Source organism: Pleurodeles waltl, chromosome 6, assembly GCF_031143425.1.
Source record: "Pleurodeles waltl isolate 20211129_DDA chromosome 6, aPleWal1.hap1.20221129, whole genome shotgun sequence".
NCBI classification, from domain to species: Eukaryota; Metazoa; Chordata; class Amphibia; order Caudata; family Salamandridae; genus Pleurodeles; species Pleurodeles waltl.
In genome coordinates, this window is record NC_090445.1 from 664,285,452 (window position 1) to 664,304,106 (window position 18,655).

Here is an 18,655-nt window from a genome sequence, read left to right on the forward strand (position 1 = left end):
CCTCCCCTACACAAATCCACCTCAGCGCCAGTCTGTCTTCTCCATGAATGCTACAATGCATGGCTAGTTCCAAAATATACACCTTTTGGGTAAGAATGTTCTTTCCAAAATGATGGTTGTATGACCTCTCATGCCTAGATGTGCTGGAGTCTGTAGAGTGGTAAGCTACAAACTTTTAAAATCCAAGCAAGGCCTACCTTACAACAAGCATGCAGCGTCGCAGGCAGGAAAAGTCTCCTACAGATCTATTCCCTACGTTTTTCAACCTCTGCAGGCACTTCTCAATCTGCAGCATTAGCCCAGCTCTGCCAGGTTCTAGAGACTTCAGAGCACAGGTGCAAGTCTCAGTTTTCCAGTGAAGTGCTATGCATCACCTGCAACTCATCTCACAGGCTCTAAGCACAGATGGCTTCTCCCATTTCACACCACCGTTTCGTTGCTTTGTCTTCTTCTTTACCCATTTAAATCTCTTCAGTGTTCCCTAATGTTCAGATTACAAAACCAGCTTCTCGTGTTCTGCTTTTTGGACTACAATAGTCATGGTGATTCATTTCAGAGGCTGAGCTGGTTCCTTTCTTTGTATCAGTAATTTAAACTGGTGGTATTTCTTGCTAACATTTGCTTGTCACCATCAGTGTGGGTGTGTTATATTTCCTTTATGTTCACATTTTCAGAATATTTCTTGTGTATGGAAGACTATACTATTTGACTATTTTACAGTTATATAAAATTGTCATGCTCACTGATTGCCTTTCCCTTTGTTGAGTTTGCAGAGTGGGGGCGCCTGTTCCTAATAATCAGACCTCAAATCTTGGAGGACAGCATTCTTAAAAATCTTTTTTATTAGTCTTTTATTTTATGGGGATTAAAAACAAACAGTTATACTCCCTTATGTTCCAGTTACTGCATTTAGAAGACATGTCTCAATACTGCTGCAGATGTGCTTTCTCGGACTTAACACCCTCTTCTTTTTTCAGCTCGCTCGAGACTTGGTTTCCATGATCACGCGCTCCTCTGTTTCATTCGTCCCTTATTCTGTTTCTCACCCTCGCACACTCTTTCCCTTCTGTGCTTCATGTATTAAACTCATTCCCTCACATTTACCTAGTCTTTCCACCAGTCTGTCCTTCTCACTTGTTTGTTCTCGCTAATGATAGAGAGATGGACATAACTATTTTTAACTAGTTTCTCAAATGTCTCAGTCCTAATGTCTCTAGAACTATCATATTCACTCTTTGATCTTTTGCCAAAAAATGGATGGCGGTAGTTTCTCAGGTTTGTAAGAAAGGTGAGCACCTCAGTCACACTCGCAGTGTGTTATGGATGATTTCAGATTTAGTGTGTGAATTATTATCTCCTCTGTACTGTTGGGGTTGATAAAAGGTATCATGTTGAGATGAGGGTGAGAAAGTCTGATCTCTATGTTTTACCTTCATTATGAGATTATCTTCTAGTAGGGTTAAAATTTACCACTGGGTCATCAAGGGAAAGCTTCCCATATCCTCTTGGGCAGCAACATACACCCAGGAATGATGCATGGATGTTTGATACCCAAGATATAATAACACTTTGACCTAGGAGAACTCCTTACTCACTGACAAGGCCCTAGTTTTGAGTGTGGTAGTTAATTCTGATCGCAAGGAATGGAATGCCTGGTTTAGATGTAAACTTTGCTTACTGTGTTCTCATGGTGCTTCCTACCCTATTCTAAGTTTTACATGTCACAATGAGGAATAACTAGTGGCAGCGCCACTATGGGGGTAGATGTATGTTTGGCCAGCTGTCTTGGGCCTGCCAAACACACATGCGCACTGTGCTCTCTCCAGCCCGGCCCGGGGCTGCTGGGCTGCTGGGCTGGAGAGAGCAGGCACAGGCTCCCAGTCTGCCTGGACCTCCCTGGCTGGGCACTCCCAGCCAATTCTAACGCTGATCTGAGCAGTGTCAGGATTGGCCGAAGGGCAGGCTGGGAGCCTGTGCCTGCCTGCTGAGGAGACGAGGGAGCGGTGGCGCAGCATGGAGATAAGCCGCGACTGGGAATAACTTGTTGTATTGGTTTTAAAGATCACTAAAATGGCAAATTGTTCCTCTTTCCATCCTTTTCTTTTGCATATCACTCCAGGTGATACGTAGTGGGATTTGTGCTGAGAAAAAAAATCTTGAATCCATGCAAAATGTGTGTCCAACTCAAAATCCAAAATAGGGCCAAACACAATATGCCCCTGAAGCCGGATTTACAATGGAATTCAGAATATGGCCATTGGTTGACACTCTCCAATGTTTTTGCTTTACCGTCAGCTATAGAAGCACCGGCCCTGCAGAGACCCCATAAGGATCTTCTTACTAAGATACTGTGATTGGTCTCTTCAGGCACAAAATTTAAAAGACAGAGACAGACAGACAGACACACACACACACTCTCTCTCTCTCTCTCTATGCTTTCTTCCTCTGTTTTCTACTTTGTTGGCATCCCTTTTCTTTCTTGACACCACTCTCTTCTTCTCTTCCTCTGCCTCCTCCGCCCCTTTACTTCTTCTTCTTCTGCCTCTGCCTCTCTGCCTGCTGCTTTTGGCGCTCTTTCTGCTTCTGCCTCTCTCTCTGCTTTTGGCGCTCTTGTTCAGCGTGTTTCTGTCGGTCTCGCTGTTTCTCTGCCTCGTTCCGTTTCTCCCGCTCCCTCAGCTTGCGACGTTCCCTCTCACGGTCCTTCTGGCGATCATGGCTGCGGTGCATGGCCAAGGCGGCCGGGGCAAGCACGACCTCTGGGCTGGGACTGTTGGCCTCCTCCCCTTCCTTCTCCTCGGCGTTCTTTGTGGTTTCCTGAAGAAAAAAATTGAATAAAAGAATGAACGACTGGGCTAGGCCAGGCAGCACCAAATAATCTTGCAAGAGAATGCTACTGCAATTACTTTTGTAGCTCCTGACAGAGCAAATTATGTAGCAGATCTTCGTGGAACGACATCACAGGATGTGACGTCAGAACGAACCATAACTCTGACTTTAATAAATGATATATATGTATTTGCCTCCTATGACAGTCTAATATTTCGTGACATCACCTGTGCGAAGCCTTTTGTCTAATAACCTAGATGAAATATGTATACATTAGAATAAACAGATTTAGGGCCTGATTACGACCTTGGCGAATGGGATACCACGTTACAAAAGTGATGGATATCCCACCCGCCATATTACAAGTTCCATTATATCCTATGGAACTTGTACAACTGCAGGCGGGATATCTGTCACGTTTGTAATGGAGTATCCCATCCGCCAAGGTCGTAATCAGGCCCTTAGTGTCTTTAGGCAGATTAAACGCACACTACCATCCAGGAGGTGAAAGACTTGGATCGATGTTTCTTTCAAACTTCCTAGCTCAATGAAATGAGCACCACGTTGGACTGGAGAGTAACAATTGCATAGAAAGAGGTTACATTTTTTTTTATTATTGTAAAATAATTATCATTTGTATCTACATTGTCAGCCGTTTTCTTTTTACTCAAGTGGAAGCACAAACAGGACCTTTCCACCACTCATCTAGAGCCATTCGGATGATGCGTTGCTGAGAAAGACTTTCTCTCCTAATACGGCCCCAGTACAACAAGGAAAGAGAAAATGGCAGACTGGATGGACCTTGGCAGACACCCACCGTCTGCGGTGCCCTAAGCCAAAATAAAGTACACAGGGTATTATCAGGCCCCGTGTGAGACCTCACTGGGAGTATGTGCACTTAAATACAATAGATGGCAACCGCTGTGCTAATATGGCGCGAACACCACCTAAATACGTAATTACTGGCTATAAAGACATCTTATAGATCTTAGTATCATCAGACATTTATCATCGCACATATAGGTTACATTTCCTGGAATATTCGCATCCATACCAACAATTACGTTATCTGGTACAGCCCTCCGGTCTCACTCATCAAAATACAACTCGTCAAAACTGACATACCCTATTTCACAAAACCTAACTGGAGACCGAATTAATTTAACATTAATACCAGTTGACCCGACTGTTTGGCTCACTTCAAAGAAGGCAGTGCCACCCTTCCTCCCGACACTAAAGGCACACAATCCCTCCTATATAAATAGTAAGGGGCGGAGAAAGATCTGCATGGTTTACATTTTTTCACGCTGCCCCCCGGCCAATTCCAAGTATGGAATAGCGGGACCCATGCTGATTCCCTAGTCTGTCTAAGAAGTCAGTTACTACACAGCATTTACCGAACTGTCTGTTCCTGGTTATCCACCCTTTACACTTTTTGTTTAGCTGTTCATTTCTATTTACCCCTCTTAAGTAATTCTGCGCTGCGCCACTGATGTCCTGTTCTGTACTCTAAGGCCCGTATTTATACTTTTTTTAGCGCCGCATTTGCGCCGCTTTTTGACGCAAAACGGCGCAAACCTACAAAATACAATGGTATTTTGCAAGTTTGCTCCGTTTTTGCGTCAAAAAACGACGCAAATGCGGCGCAAAAAAGTACAAATACGGGCCTAAATACGTAGGAATCCAGCGAAGTCCTGCTTAGCTCTGGTGTGAGAGGGCCACCTCTTCGCCCTATTTCTTGTCCTAGTTCTATGAGTTGGACCTACCTCTCCTGAGAGGCACACTGTTCCCCAAGGTAAAGTCGTTTTAGACTAATCTCTCTCAAGTAGGCATATGCCCTTAGGGACTGGAGACGTCACAAAGGAAGACACCACTCCCACCGCTGCTCCTTTTATCTTGCAAGGCACAGGTACCCTGGCCTGAGGGTACGACAGTCACCCGAGGACCTTCCCTCCCGAAGCAGCAGTGTTCACAGCCAAGTACCCCGGGCATTGCAAAGCGACAAGCTGGTCCGGTGTTAGATGAATGCCTTCCTGGGTCCCTGCAGGACCTGAGCTCTGGTTTTGCTAGGCATGATGGAACTTTGCAGAAGATATAAGGATGGAAGTGCAGCTTACTCTTCCAATCCGAGAGGTGTGCTCTGCGCAGGCTAGCAAAGCCGAGGTAGTGGCGTTTGAGGTCATCCTTTATGGAAAACACCCAGATATGAGCTATCCTTATTATTTTTTATTTATGCATTTTTACTTAGCACAGACATTGCCCAAAGGTGCTAGAGTGATTTACAATAAAAAATAGGTCTTTGCATAAGGTCAAGAATTTCATGGTTACATAAGGTATTTGCAGTAAAGCATAAGCCATTCTAATATTACAGAATATCTGATCATTGCATAAGGTTCCTATGTAACAAATTTAGAAATCAGCAGGTCATTACACACGGTACAAATTACAATTGTTGGAGAAGAGGATGTAGGTAGTATTGGTTTGGCAGTGAAGAGGTTGTCAATTGACAAAGTATAAGGAAATGGAGGTAGGACAGTGGTCAGAGGCTAAACCATGAAAGAGCACATTCCCACTGGAGAGGTTAGTTAAGAGGCCATTAACTAAAATGTATTTGGAGGAGAAAGGCTTTCAGAATCGCCAGCGAGGTGGTGGTGCATAGGTTCGGAAGTAGGGGTCCATATTTTAGTCACGTATCCTGAGAAGGATTGTGCTCAAATTCAGGGTAGTCTTCCCCTTGGTATTAGTGGTGCGGCAGGAATTGCTCTTAGCAGGTTAATGTGCAGTTTCGGTATCTGAAGCCCAGGGGTTTGGAGGCGAAATTGAAACTAGCCTCCAGGGCAGGCAACTGGTGATAAGGCCACGAGTCAGCTTCACAGGGATGTAGCCATGTCTTTGCCCTTCACCAGAGAACAACCGGGCCCCTCAGGTTCAGAAACCATGCACAAAGGGACCACTGGCAGTGGCTTCTCTGCATCATTGCTGCAGCTTTGGTGATGCTCCCATTAAAAAAGACATGGAGATAAAGGTCGCCTTTGTGAGAACCCGACAGAGTGAATGATCATTAATCCCCCTATTTTTCAAAGGTGTCTTTTGAATAAAGGCCACACTTCAGAGAGATGGCGGGTCCATGCAGTTACTCTATCAGGACCCGAGATCTGTGAAAGTGCCATTTGTGTTGTTGCAGGTTCTCGTGTTCAGTGGGCTGTGGTTCTAAAAATTCTGGACCCATGTAATTTACTTTGCCACAGCAGTATGATTTTAGTATCAAAAGACCGATAATGACTAGTACACTAAGCATGAGCATTTTCGCTCAATTCCAGCAGCGTTTTCGCCTCGAAATCGCCATTTTCGTCCTGCACTCGTGGCTCCCATTTTATACACGGCAGCCATTTTTAAAAGTTGCCCTCACATAGGCTTATAATACAGTCAGATTTGATTCCAAGGACACGTACACCTTGATTGACTTTTCCCTGACCTGGGCAAGCTGGAACCATTGCCTCAGGCCAAACCTCTTTGGTCAGTCCCTCTCCCAGTGGCCGAATCAGATAGCATCAAGGCACACCATGCCATAAAACCCTTATTATCGCTCACACACCCTGCCTAATCTTGCTCACACCTGCACCTGCTCTTTTCTTCTTCTTACTTTAAGAGGGGGAGGTGCCCGTTTTTATTGGGGGTCCACACTTATCTGATGTAAAATACTAGGCCTTGCCGGGTAATTTATTATGGGTTGGATGACATGAAATATGAGGTTTCATCATGACACTGTTTTTTCCTTTGTAGTGAAAACATGTGAATGACCAACCAAAATGTCAAGAATGTTTGCCTGAAGCTTAAAAAACTGTATATAAGGAAACCTGACTTTGCATTGAAACACAGTCTCCTGAGAACATACAAACCGTGCTGTTGTACTTCTAGGACGCTTGTTACTTGGTTGCAGCCAATAAATTCGATCTTTGACTTCGCCTAGAAGACTCTGAGTTTCTGTGGTCTGAATCAGGAAAGTACCCGAGGTCTTTGGGTGTACCCTGGCACCACTGGGTTACCGGATCAGTACCGGTTCTGAAAAACCCAGTACCTCAGTTGGCGCCCAACGTGGGGCGATACCAGCGGTACCGGTCCAAGCCTGAGGTGTGAAAATTCTGGAGGAAGGCCGCCACTTCATCGACCCCTGCATGTCGACGTGGTCCGAAAGTCTTTGCTGCGAGGTTCCCCGCTTCCCGACGGCTACGAAGGACTGCTGCCCTGGCTATCGCCCTGATTTGGACCCTTGATGTTTGGTAGAGCAAAACGATAAGACGAGTCTTCTGGTGACGTCATCGATATTTTCAGTTAAGTATAAGTGGAGCGTCTCCCAGTCCTTAGTTGGACACTTGGTTTGGTCCTTAGTTGGACATTTGGTTTGGTATCCCTTCGGGATCACTTTGATTTGGAACTTGCAAGTACCAAAGCCGAAGGACTCGTGTATTCACGAGACTATCGTAAACGATAATCCTTTGAAGTTTGAAGCTAGACTAGTGAGCGAAGATGCCTGGTCTTAGCAGACTTGGAAATTTGTTTTGTCTTGGTTGTAAAAGGGACTCCTGGTTGGAGGACTCATGTCCGGTTCCTCCGATTGGAACTCCAACCTATGAACTGTATGTGAAGCACGGAGTAGGCCCCATCACATATAATGAAGTATGGATCCGTTACACCAGAAAAGATGGTGTTTTAAAATGGCCCCAAAATGGTATCTTTGACACAGAAATCTTAGATAACCTCGAAGTTAGACTTTTTAAGAAGAAAGCCCGGCCGGCAATGTTTGATTCTTTCCGCTTATGGCGTAAGGAAGCCAAGCAAAAGGAAATTAAATTAGCTAAGAAAAATAAGAGAGAAAAAGGTATTTCGATTATGCAAGCTGCTATACAGTTTAAAGCTAACGAAGTAGAACAGTTGAATGAGCAGTTGCATAGGCGACATAAAATGACAGTAGATAAATGCTATCCAGTTTTGCCGCCTCTTCAGCAAGATGCAGCAAAAGACTCTGAAAAAGATCCCCTAATGTCGCATTTGCTAAGTTCGCCACCACCCTATGCGCAGAATGCCACGGCACCTCCGCAACCTCTAGTTGCACAACCAGTGGTTGCATTGCCTCCTGCTCCTCCACAGCACCCACCAGCTATTCTTCAGTTGGTTCCTATTCCTCCGGTGCAGCCTCCTCAAGGGCCACCGGCTTTGACATCTGCTCTGCCTTTACTTCCTACAACTTTGACTACTATAGCGACTACCACTCCTGGTATTGTTTCTGACACTGCTTCTGTCTCTGCCTTGTCTCATTCTGTTTTTCCTCCTGTTCATTTGTCAACCTCTCCCTCTATCCGTCAGAGAATGACAAACACTATGACTAGTCTTTTATCCCCTCTCTTTGGGTCATTAGCTACTACCCCAGTTTCAGAGCGTAAACAATTGCGTAGCCAATTGCCTGATGGTAGGGAGAAAGAGACACTGAATTATTTGGTGCATAAATGGGTTACTGAACCAGCGAGATATGAACTAGAGTCTGTTATGGATGTCTTCCATCAGTGGGAAGAACCGAAACAGAGATACGTTTTTGAGAAAATGTGTACTTTTCTTTCTGAGGATTTAGAGGAAAATGGTTTGGAGCCCAATCCGCCTAAGTTGTATTGTGTACGGTTCGATTTTGCGACAGGTTTGATTGTGGGTTCAGATGTCGAGAAAGCAGTTGCGATGTTATTGTCGTTTAGGACTGAAGGTGTTTCCAGGTTATTGTTTAAATATGATTCTTCTGCTAAAAAGAAAAGGAAACAGTACCCCATGAGAGAAGTTCCCCCACAATGGAGGGAAGGGGACCCAAATGCTAATCCACCTGTCCTGCCTCATTTCCAGCGTGTATGGGTACACGTTCCATGGAAGCGAGCTGAAGTTTTAGCCCTTAAGCAGACATTGCCTGATCCCCGTAAGAATCCTACAGGGTATTACAAGGAATTGTCACAGACTGCGGGGTCTTGCATTATGAATTTAGCTGACATAGACATGTTGTTTGGGAATGTTGTTCCACAGCCTTTATAGGGAAAGATTCGCCATACAGACCATGCTCAAGAGTTAGGTGACACATGGGCTAATATTGCTGCTGCAGATGCCCGACAAATTGGTGGTGCTAAACCTGAGCCTTTAGTGACAGAGCTTCCTGGTAGGATTATTGATTACATGAAAACTATAATGCCTGCGATGCGTGTAAACTGGGATAAATTGTCTGCATGTAAGCAAAAGAAAGAAGAAACGGTATCAGATTTCTTCACCAGGTTTGAAGAAACGTTTGTGGACCACAGTGGTCAAGATATGAGCACGGAAGGTGGTCAACGTTTGTTCGTCGATAAATTTGCGCATAATCTGCTTCCTGAGCTGTGTAAAAAGTTAAAAGATTCAGAAAGTTCTTGGGCAGTTTCCTCTTCAGCGCAGATATTGGCTACTGCACAGTACTACGAAAATAGAGATAAAGATGAGAGAGATAGAGTAGAGAAGAAAACTAAAGAATTGAAAACAAAGGTTCTGTTACAACAAGCGTACCCGCCACGTGGTGGTCAAAATAGTGGTGCACAGAGTAACTATCAGAACAACTATCAGAATAACTATCAGCCCCAACCGTTTCAGAGAAACTCGCAAAGAGCCGAGTATGCTCAACCACGTATCCCAGTAGGTCCCAATCAGTGTTCATATTGCAAGGAAGAGGGTCATTTCAAGTATAGTTGCCCTCCTTTGCTACAGCGCGCAAATGGTACTTCTGGTTTAAGAGGTCGAGGTGTTCCACAAGCACCTAGAGGAAGAGGACGTGGATATGTTCCCCAGAGCGCACGCCCATTCCCCCCTCAAAACTCAATGAACAGATTTGATCAACAGGTTAATGCATCTGGTAGGATGGCTCCGTACTATACTGATGATTACTATACGGAGGATGAGCATTTGGACAGTAATGATTGCTAGGATAGCCATAGACAAAGAGAGGGAGTTGTTTCAGTTCCAGTAGATCAGAGTGGGCCTTATGTTAAGGTGATTGCATCAGGTGTGTCAGAACCTTTTCTGTTGGATACTGGTGCTACCAAGAGTTCTATTATGCACTCAAAACTCCCTGGCGCACCTTTGTCTGGTGAAACAAATGTATCAGTAGGGTTTTCCGGCGCCCCAGTTAGAAATCCGATTTCTAACCCTATATCTCTTTCTGTTGGACCTTGTAAATTTGAAACACCCCTTATTTTGACGACAGGTTGTGGCGAGAACTTGTTAGGATTAGATCTGTTAAAGAGATTGTATGCAACATTGTATTGCTCTCCTTCTGGAGTGCAACTCACATTGGGTAAGAAAGTGGTTTCACCAATGTATTTGTAAAAGGACAGATTTCCACCAGAATTTTCGTCTCTTCCTAATACTCTTTGGGCTACTGGACCTAATGATGTAGGTCTTTTGGAAATTCAGCCATATGTGATAACATTAAAAGCCAATGTTAAAATGCCACGTATTCCCCAATACAAGATCTCTAGTGAAGGGGAAAAAATCTTGTTAGCAATTATTTGTGATCTGATTGAGAAGGATGTAATTGAAGAGACAAGAGGCAACGTTTGCAATAGTCCTGTTTTGCCTGTCTTGAAGCATACTGACCCTACTCAGCCACATGTTTATAGGTTTGTAATTGATCTTAGAGAGGTGAACACAATAGTTGTGCCACAGTTTCCAGTCGTCCCCGATATCACTGCATTGTTGACAATGATTCCAGCTTCAGCCACTTGGTTTTCAGTGATAGACCTGAAAAATGCTTTCTTCAGCATCCCTATTGCAGAAGAGAGCAGGGACATTTTTGGCTTCAATTTGGGAGGACGAAGCTTCAGATTTAAGAGAGCTCCTCAAGGCTACTGTGAAAGTCCATCTATCTATAGTCAGGCTTTGAAAGCACAACTTGACACTCTTACGTTACCTGATGGCGCCACTCTCATTCAATATTTTGATGATTTGCTAGTTGCTGCAGATACTAAGGAGATCTGCAAAGAAGCAACATTGTCATTATTGCGTCATTTGTCTGATTTACACCACAAAGTGTCCCTTTCAAAGTTACAGTATTGTCAAAAAGAAGTGACCTATTTAGGTCATCTCTTTTCGAAGGAGGGAAGGCAACTGACCCCAGAGAGAATCAGGGCTGTTGCAGCAATGAGTGTGCCAAGAACACAGAGAGAAGTGCGTGCTTTCTTGGGTATTACATCATATTGCAGACAATGGATACCTAATTTTTCGTTAATAGCCAAACCCTTGGTGGCATTAACTTGTAAAAATACACCAAATCCCGTCCCATGGTCTGAAGATTGTCAGAAAAGTTTTGTCGAATTACGTGATGTATTATGTTCAGCTCCTGTGTTGGGTACCCCCAACTACAGCAAGCCTTTTACATTGTATGTCCATGAGAAAGAAGGTTGTGCGTTAGCAGTTTTGACACAACAGTTTGGAGACAGGGAGCGTCCATGCGCCTATTTCTCTTCAACCTTAGACCCAGTAGCTAAGGCACTACCAAGCTGCTTAAGAGCGGCAGCGGCAACTGCTGTTTCTATCCGACAGTCTGCTGGTTTAGTGATGAATAACACATTAATCGTAATGGTTCCATATGCAGTGGACACGTTGTTAAACAGAACCAAGACACAGCATTTAACTAGTGCTCGATTGTCAGGTTACGAGTTGACATTGTTAGCAAGCCATGTACATATAAAAAGATGCACTACACTTAACCCAGCTACGTTATTGCCAATTGTGACGGAGTTAGATACTTCTGAACAACATGATTGTCTCCATAGAACAGAAGAAGAAACGAAAGGGAGAATAGACCTTCTGGACACTCCCCTTGCAAAGAATGATGGTACTTTGTGGGTGGATGGTTCATGCTTTAAGCTCACGAATGGTGACACGACTGCGGCGTTTGCTGTGACAACTTTGTGTACGATTGTTGAAGCAGCACGTATCCCACACAATTCAGCCCAAGCAGCTGAGTTAATAGCCCTAACAAGAGCATGTACAGTATCAAAAGGAATGAAAGTGACTATCTATAACGATAGCCAATATGCGTTTGGTGTGGCCCATAGTTTTGGGCGTTTGTGGAAGGAACGTGGGTTCCTGACCTCGCATGGAACTAAAATACAGCATGGTCAGTTGGTAAATGAGCTCCTTGGTTCACTTACTTTACCGTTGCAAGTTGCGATTGTGAAGTGTAGCGCACATAAAAAGGTGACTGATGATGTTGGTCGTGGGAATGCATTTGCTGACGAGGTCGCAAAAGAAACGGCAAGGAATGTGATGAGCCGAATGTATGTTGCGGGCCCTGCAAGATGGATTGGTGATGTTGGAATGTGTGAAGACACGATAGAAAGCGTGAAATCGATTCAAGCTGAAGCCACAGAGAGAGAATTGAGTGTGTGGAGAGAAAGTACGGGTAAATTGGATGCGAATGGTTGTTGGGTCGAGTTGTCAGAACATCAAAGATGGTTGCTACCCGATGCGTATGCGCTTGCAGTAGTTACAATGGCTCATGGAATGGCTCACATCAGTGTGAAAGGGATTTGTAAGTTGTTGGCCCCAGTATGGCAAAATGCAGGAATTCCCAAGTGCGCAGAAAATGTGGTTAAAAATTGCATGGTATGCCTGAAACACAACCCTGGTAGAGGAACCCCAACTCCAGCTGGTCATTTTGCACCTCCTACGTATCCGTTTGAGGTTTTGCAGCTAGATTTCATCCACATGGAGAGGTGCAACAACTTAAAATACGTACTCGTTGTTGTTTGTGCCTTTTCAAGATGGGTGGAAGCCTATCCCCTAAAAGACAATACTGCGCTATCCACAGCCAAAGCCCTTGTGAAAGAGTTCTTCCCTAGATTCGGAATGCCGAGAATGATCTGGAGTGACAATGGAAGTGAATTTGTGGGTCAAGTGATGAAGAAAGTATGCGAAGGGCTAGGCCTAAACCAAAAATTTCACGCTGCAAATCACCCCCAATCAGCTGGATTAGTGGAGTGCTATAATGGCACTCTAAAGCTAAAATTGGCCAAGATACAAGCGAGCTCTGGTCTTAAATGGCCTGACGCTCTACCCCTAGCACTCCTATCAACCAGAATGACTGTGCATTCACGAGTGAAACTTAGTCCTTATGAAATAGTGTTTGGCCGCCCGGCCAATATATGGGGAGTGCCCAGGCCCAAGAAGTTTAGCGAGATAGAGCATCCTGTTTTGCTTGACTATCTGTATGAATTGACGGCTAAATTGCGTGTTTTACATCAACAGGTCCACGACACCCTGCCTCCGGTCTCTGAATCTCCAGGTCATCCCATTGAGCCTGGATCCTGGGTTTTAATAAAGAACTTTCAGCGAACCAAAAACGAGCAGCCCAGGTGGACCGGACCGCACCTCGTTCTTCTCTCCACAAGATCAGCTGTTCGAGTAGAAGGGAAGAAACACTGGATCCATGGGACCCATTGCAAAAGGGTACCCCTACCTCTGCCATATGACCGGTGGGTCCAGGAAGGTGTCGCCGACTCAGAGACTGAAACCGTGCCACGTTTTCTGCCTTTCAGCGATGCACGAATAAAAGGAACACTCACTGAGAAAGAAAGTGATGACATTTTACAATCAGCAGTATCACCGTCAGTTCGATTGGACACTACAGAACCTGAACTCCTTTTTCAGGACCACACGATACCTGGGACTAACCGTTATAATCTACGACCAAGAATAAAGGACAAATAAAGCAGTTTACTTTTCTTCCCTTTAGCAAAGTTCTCCAATATGGAAAATTATTTTTGAATCACTTTTTGCTTTTTTGTGTTTTTTGAACCTCCATCCGGGTTCAGCTGTAGGATCGTGGCTGAAAAGACTTAGGGGGGTAGCCTGTGGACACAAGGTCTACAGGTCTGGTTTGTTCTAGGGCGGCCTGGAACATTCAGAACACTCCTAAGTGAAGTAAACCAACCGCCACGAACGGCAACGGTTAGAGGATGGAATCTTTCCAAAATGGAGAACATGTTGAAAGACTGAGTTTCAAGAAGAGAATATGTGAAACGATAACCAGGAAATGGTTTTTGCTGCTGTGCATTTTTATGTTATTTAGTATACTTATGGTTTTTATAGGATATGTTTTATTCTGTTTTAACGTGATATTGGCACCCACTACCTCGTCTACACCTCCTCCTTCCACTGTTTCCCCACATTCTTTTCAACTCCTCCCTAAACATGAATCTGCTAGGAGACTAGAGTTCATTAATAACTCCTTCATCCAGCTTTTGCACCAACACCAACTAGTGATAAATACAACTAACTGTTAGGTGTGTGGCCTTATGCCTCACACAGCAGATAAAGGTATCCCTTATCTGATCCTGCCTTTCAGCCACAATGGTTCCGTGTGGGCATTCAGAACGATATTCATCTATGCACACTACCCCCTACGTTTTGCGGAAGACAACCCTAAGAAAAATGCTTTAGTTAAAGGTATCATAGACATGATGAAGGACAATATCTTCTACGAGACTATCCCCAGAGATGAGACAATAGCATATATAGGATGGAACATGACCGGATATGAAGCCACAATGAGTGAGAAACAGCAAGCTAAGATATCTTCCCTGATTTGGGTTGTACCCCATCAGGGTCACCTGTGTCTGTGAGGTACTGGCAAGAATCCCAGAGCTCAGCTAGGGGAAAGCGTCTGCACTGAGACATATGTCTTCGCATCTCAGACCTCCCCTCCGCTCTTGGCAGCTAAGGGTACCTTTTTCATCTGCCATGATAGAGCCTTTACATGGTTGCCCCCTGACTTTTCGGGCACATGCTTCGTTTCGTTCCTGTTGCCCCCTACCTACACAGCAGCGGCAGATTACCACAAGACAAGGATAGTTAGAGGCGTCTTCAGTGAAGAAGACACTGCAGGACAAGAATTTGGGGACTTCGTAAAGGGTTTTCTGCCGTTCTGGGGACAAATAGGTAACAGCAGGAGCATAAGGCAATTGATAAGAGTGGTTGAATCCACCGTGGCTGAAACCGCTGGTGCCCTTGGTAACTTGACTGCTGAGCTCCAGTCGGATCGTCTTATGACCTTCAGACCAGGGTCGCATTAGATGTCATACTTGCAGACCGGGGTGGAGTATGTACATTGATCCAATCGAGTTGCTGTGTTTTTGTCCCTGATAACGCTCCAACAGTATACCAGGCCATCTCCAAACTGCATAGAATTTCCGAATCTATTCATTTAGATAGAGGAGATTGGTCATTAATGGGATGGTTCTGGGAACTGATATCAGCATGGGGATGGAAGATACTGATGGTCATTGGGATGATCTTGGCCATTCTTTTCCTGTTCAGTCTATGCGTGCAGTGTGCTCCTGCGATATGTGGCCTCTGTGTTACATCATGCATAAGGAAACCTGCACCAAGAGACGAACTAAATACTAGGATGATGTTACAGCAACATCTCAACGACTTTAGAAACATAGACCTGGACTCAGATTAGCATGAGAATAGGTTTATTGCCTATGTAAGGGCAAAAGGAGGGTTTGTGGTTCTAAAAATTCTGGACCCATGTAATTTACTTTGCCACAGCAGTACGATTTTAGTATCAAAAGACCGATAATGACTAGTACACTAAGCATGAGCATTTTCGCTCAATTCCAGCAGCGTTTTCACCTCAAAATCGCCATTTTCGTCCTGCACTCGTGGCTCCCATTTTATACACGGCAGCCATTTTTAAAAGTTGCCCTCACATAGGCTTATAATACAGTCAGATTTGATTCCAAGGACACGTACACCTTGATTGACTTTTCTCTGACCTGGGCAAGCTGGAACCATTGCCTCAGGCCAAACCTGTTTGGTCAGTCCCTCTCCCAGTGGCCGAATCAGATAGCATCAAGGCACACCATGCCATAAAACCCTTATTATCGCTCACACACCCTGCCTAATCTTGCTCACACCTGCACCTGCTCTTTTCTTCTTCTTACTTTACGAGGGGGAGGTGCCTGTTTTTATTGGGGGTCCACACTTATCTGATGTAAAATACTAGGCCTTGCCGGGTAATTTATTATGGGTTGGATGACATGAAATATGAGGTTTCATCATGACACTGTTTTTTCCTTTGTAGTGAAAACATGTGAATGACCAACCAAAATGTCAAGAATGTTTGCCTGAAGCTTAAAAAACTGTATATAAGGAAACCTGACTTTGCATTGAAACACAGTCTCCTGAGAACATACAAACCGTGGTGTTGTACTTCTAGGACGCTTGTTACTTGGTTGCAGCCAATAAATTCGATCTTTGACTTCACCTAGAAGACTCTGAGTTTCTGTGGTCTGAATCAGGAAAGTACCCGAGGTCTTTGGGTGTACTCTGGCACCACTGGGTTTCCGGATCAGTACCGGTTCTGAAAAACCCAGTACCTCAGGGCAAAGGATCCAGAAGGAAAGTCAAGAAGCATTGTTCGAAGGAACATCATGCTGTCACCCTTTTCCCTCCTTCTCAGGAAGCAAACTCATGCATAGGGCACAGGGGAAAAATAGGAGCTCAGTTCATCAGGATGACCATGTTTGAGTGTTAGCTTCAAGCCTTGATCCAATCCCTGAGCGATATGGCATTTGGGGAGCAGAGAGGGTCCCCTTTTCGCACTTGGTATGTTGTCTCCTTTGAGTCTGTACAAACCCTTTCTTACTGTTCTTTAGATGAAGGAGCTGGCATGAACCCCACTCCAAGCCTAAAGGTAAATACTTTCAGAAGTGGATATGTTGGCAGAACGGTGTTACTGCTGTGTCTTGGTGTGCTGTGTGTGCAGAAGTATGTGCTGTGTAAGGATGCTTCTGACCTTGAGCGCTTGAGTTTTATACATGGATATGACAGCTATAGGTGTTCTATGCCTGGGAGTTTTGGAGGCTGGAGTTTTCTGAGTTGAAGACTTGTACTGACTCGAGGTGGAGATCAGGGTGAGGTAATTTACTTTGAACTTCATTAATGATATTTCCATAACTAATCTTGAAGAATAAAAACACTTGAGGGTCTCAGTAACATGTAGACTATCTCTTGACCCGTCACCTGGAAAGTAATCTGAACCTCTTTAGGGAAGATGAGCTCCCACTACAGTAAATTCCATTGTCACCCCCCAATGAAACAGTGGGGTGGTGAAGGATCCGCAGTTAGTGAATGGGAGAGTCCAGAGAGAATCTCCCTGCCCAGTTTATGGCACAACACTATCCCATTTTTTTTTTAAAAAGGGAATTTGATCTATACGGAGCCTTCCAGCTCAATTCTCTGCCTGTAATTCTTTTTATGCAGACAATGATGGAGGCGGTGAATGTGACAGTTTCCACTTCTGTTGAAAGGAAGCCAGAGGTGTCACTGCAGAGTGTTTGCAGGTCTCAACTTGGCTCCCCGTAAAGGGGTGAAAGTAATCTTCACTGGTCATGCCTTAGTTGAGGGCTTTCATTCGGTCCCAACAACCCTACAAGTCAGTGATGACTATTAAGAATTGAGAGTGAAAATAGAAACTCAGGCATTGTGTGTGTCTGATTTGACCTTTGATAAACATAAAACCAACAGCCTTTACCATCATGCTGTGCACCCAAAGGCACGTGGAAGATAGATACACCATTTTACGCACAGACAATGCAGGAGTTGTTAAAGAGCTCTTTCCAAAACAAGTAGCATTCTGTTGAAGCCTGCTTTGTTGTGTGTTGCTCCTTGCTCTGCTCAGCTTGTGGGTGTGAACCAGATGGAATGTCCCCTGTGTCACACTGTGTCTTGGCTGGTCTTTAGTCTGTTGGGAGTGGGAGCTTGAGCAGGGTGGATGTACCTGAAGGGACTTTCTCCTCTTCTACTTGTTACTTGGTTGGCCCCGGCACCTGGGACTGCCTGTGATAGCTATTCTCATAATGTTTGAGCGTTTATGGGAGGCTCATTCTTCCCTAAGGAGCTCGTGACCTAATTTTTTTCTGTGAGGCTGAAGAGTGAAAGATCCGGCAATTCAGCATGCCATCTCAAGGAGGTACCGGTATGAGGCAGTCAATACATTTTGGTAAGAAAATATTGCATGTGTCAGGGCGTGGTGTTAAAAAAAAGATAACATTGGGGCAAGTCAAGTGGGTGGGCTTTTGGAAGAGATGCTGAGCTGCTAGCTTATTGGTAGTACTTCGCAAGGGTGTTTCCTGGCACACAGTCCAGTAGTGGACAGTGTATATTGTGTATTGCAGGAGGTAAATTAAATAAGGTGACGATGAAAAGTGATATTTGTGCTTGTCCTGAATTTCAGCTTAGAACGACATTGACAAGGTCTTGAGTGCAGGTCCGACAATGATGAGTAACTAGAGCACTATGTTAGGAGCAGGAATGTTTAGTCTTGTCTTGACAGAACAGCAAATTGCAGACATATTGTTATCAATGTTTTAAACATATAGAGCAGGCTTGGGTTCTAATCAAGGGATAATTTATCTCTCACCCCAGTGGCTGTTCAATCTATAATTCCACCGCCTATGAAGTGCTTATACTGGAATGCATGAGGGTCTATGTTTACAGGAGTTATTAAGTGTACATTTACAAAGTACACTAAATGACCACACAGAAAATAATTTTTTCATATATGCATTGCATACAGACAATCGTTTACTATTTTGTGTTTTTTCACTGCAATAAGCTTTCTTTTTAATGTTTTAGTCAGGACTCGAAAAGCAAGCCAGACCTATTAATTGCAAATGTTTGCTTTATTTAGATGTCTGTCATGGTTTTGAGATCTTTACGTACACTTGGTGCGTATTGTAATTGTTAGCTAGGCACATGC

At 44.3% G+C, this 18,655-nt stretch overlaps 1 protein-coding gene across 1 annotated transcript in view; it reads right to left on the reverse strand.

Moving 5' to 3' along the window:
- Nucleotides 1–817: 817 nt before the first annotated feature.
- LOC138300127 (octapeptide-repeat protein T2-like) overlaps nucleotides 818–18,655 on the reverse strand; it is a 65,922-nt gene continuing 48,084 nt past the window's right edge. Inside the window, exon 4 of the mRNA XM_069239055.1 lies at nucleotides 818–2,814. Coding sequence (XP_069095156.1) covers nucleotides 2,524–2,814 — 291 coding nt within the window. The 3' untranslated portion in view covers nucleotides 818–2,523. The remainder of the gene's footprint in view (nucleotides 2,815–18,655) is intronic.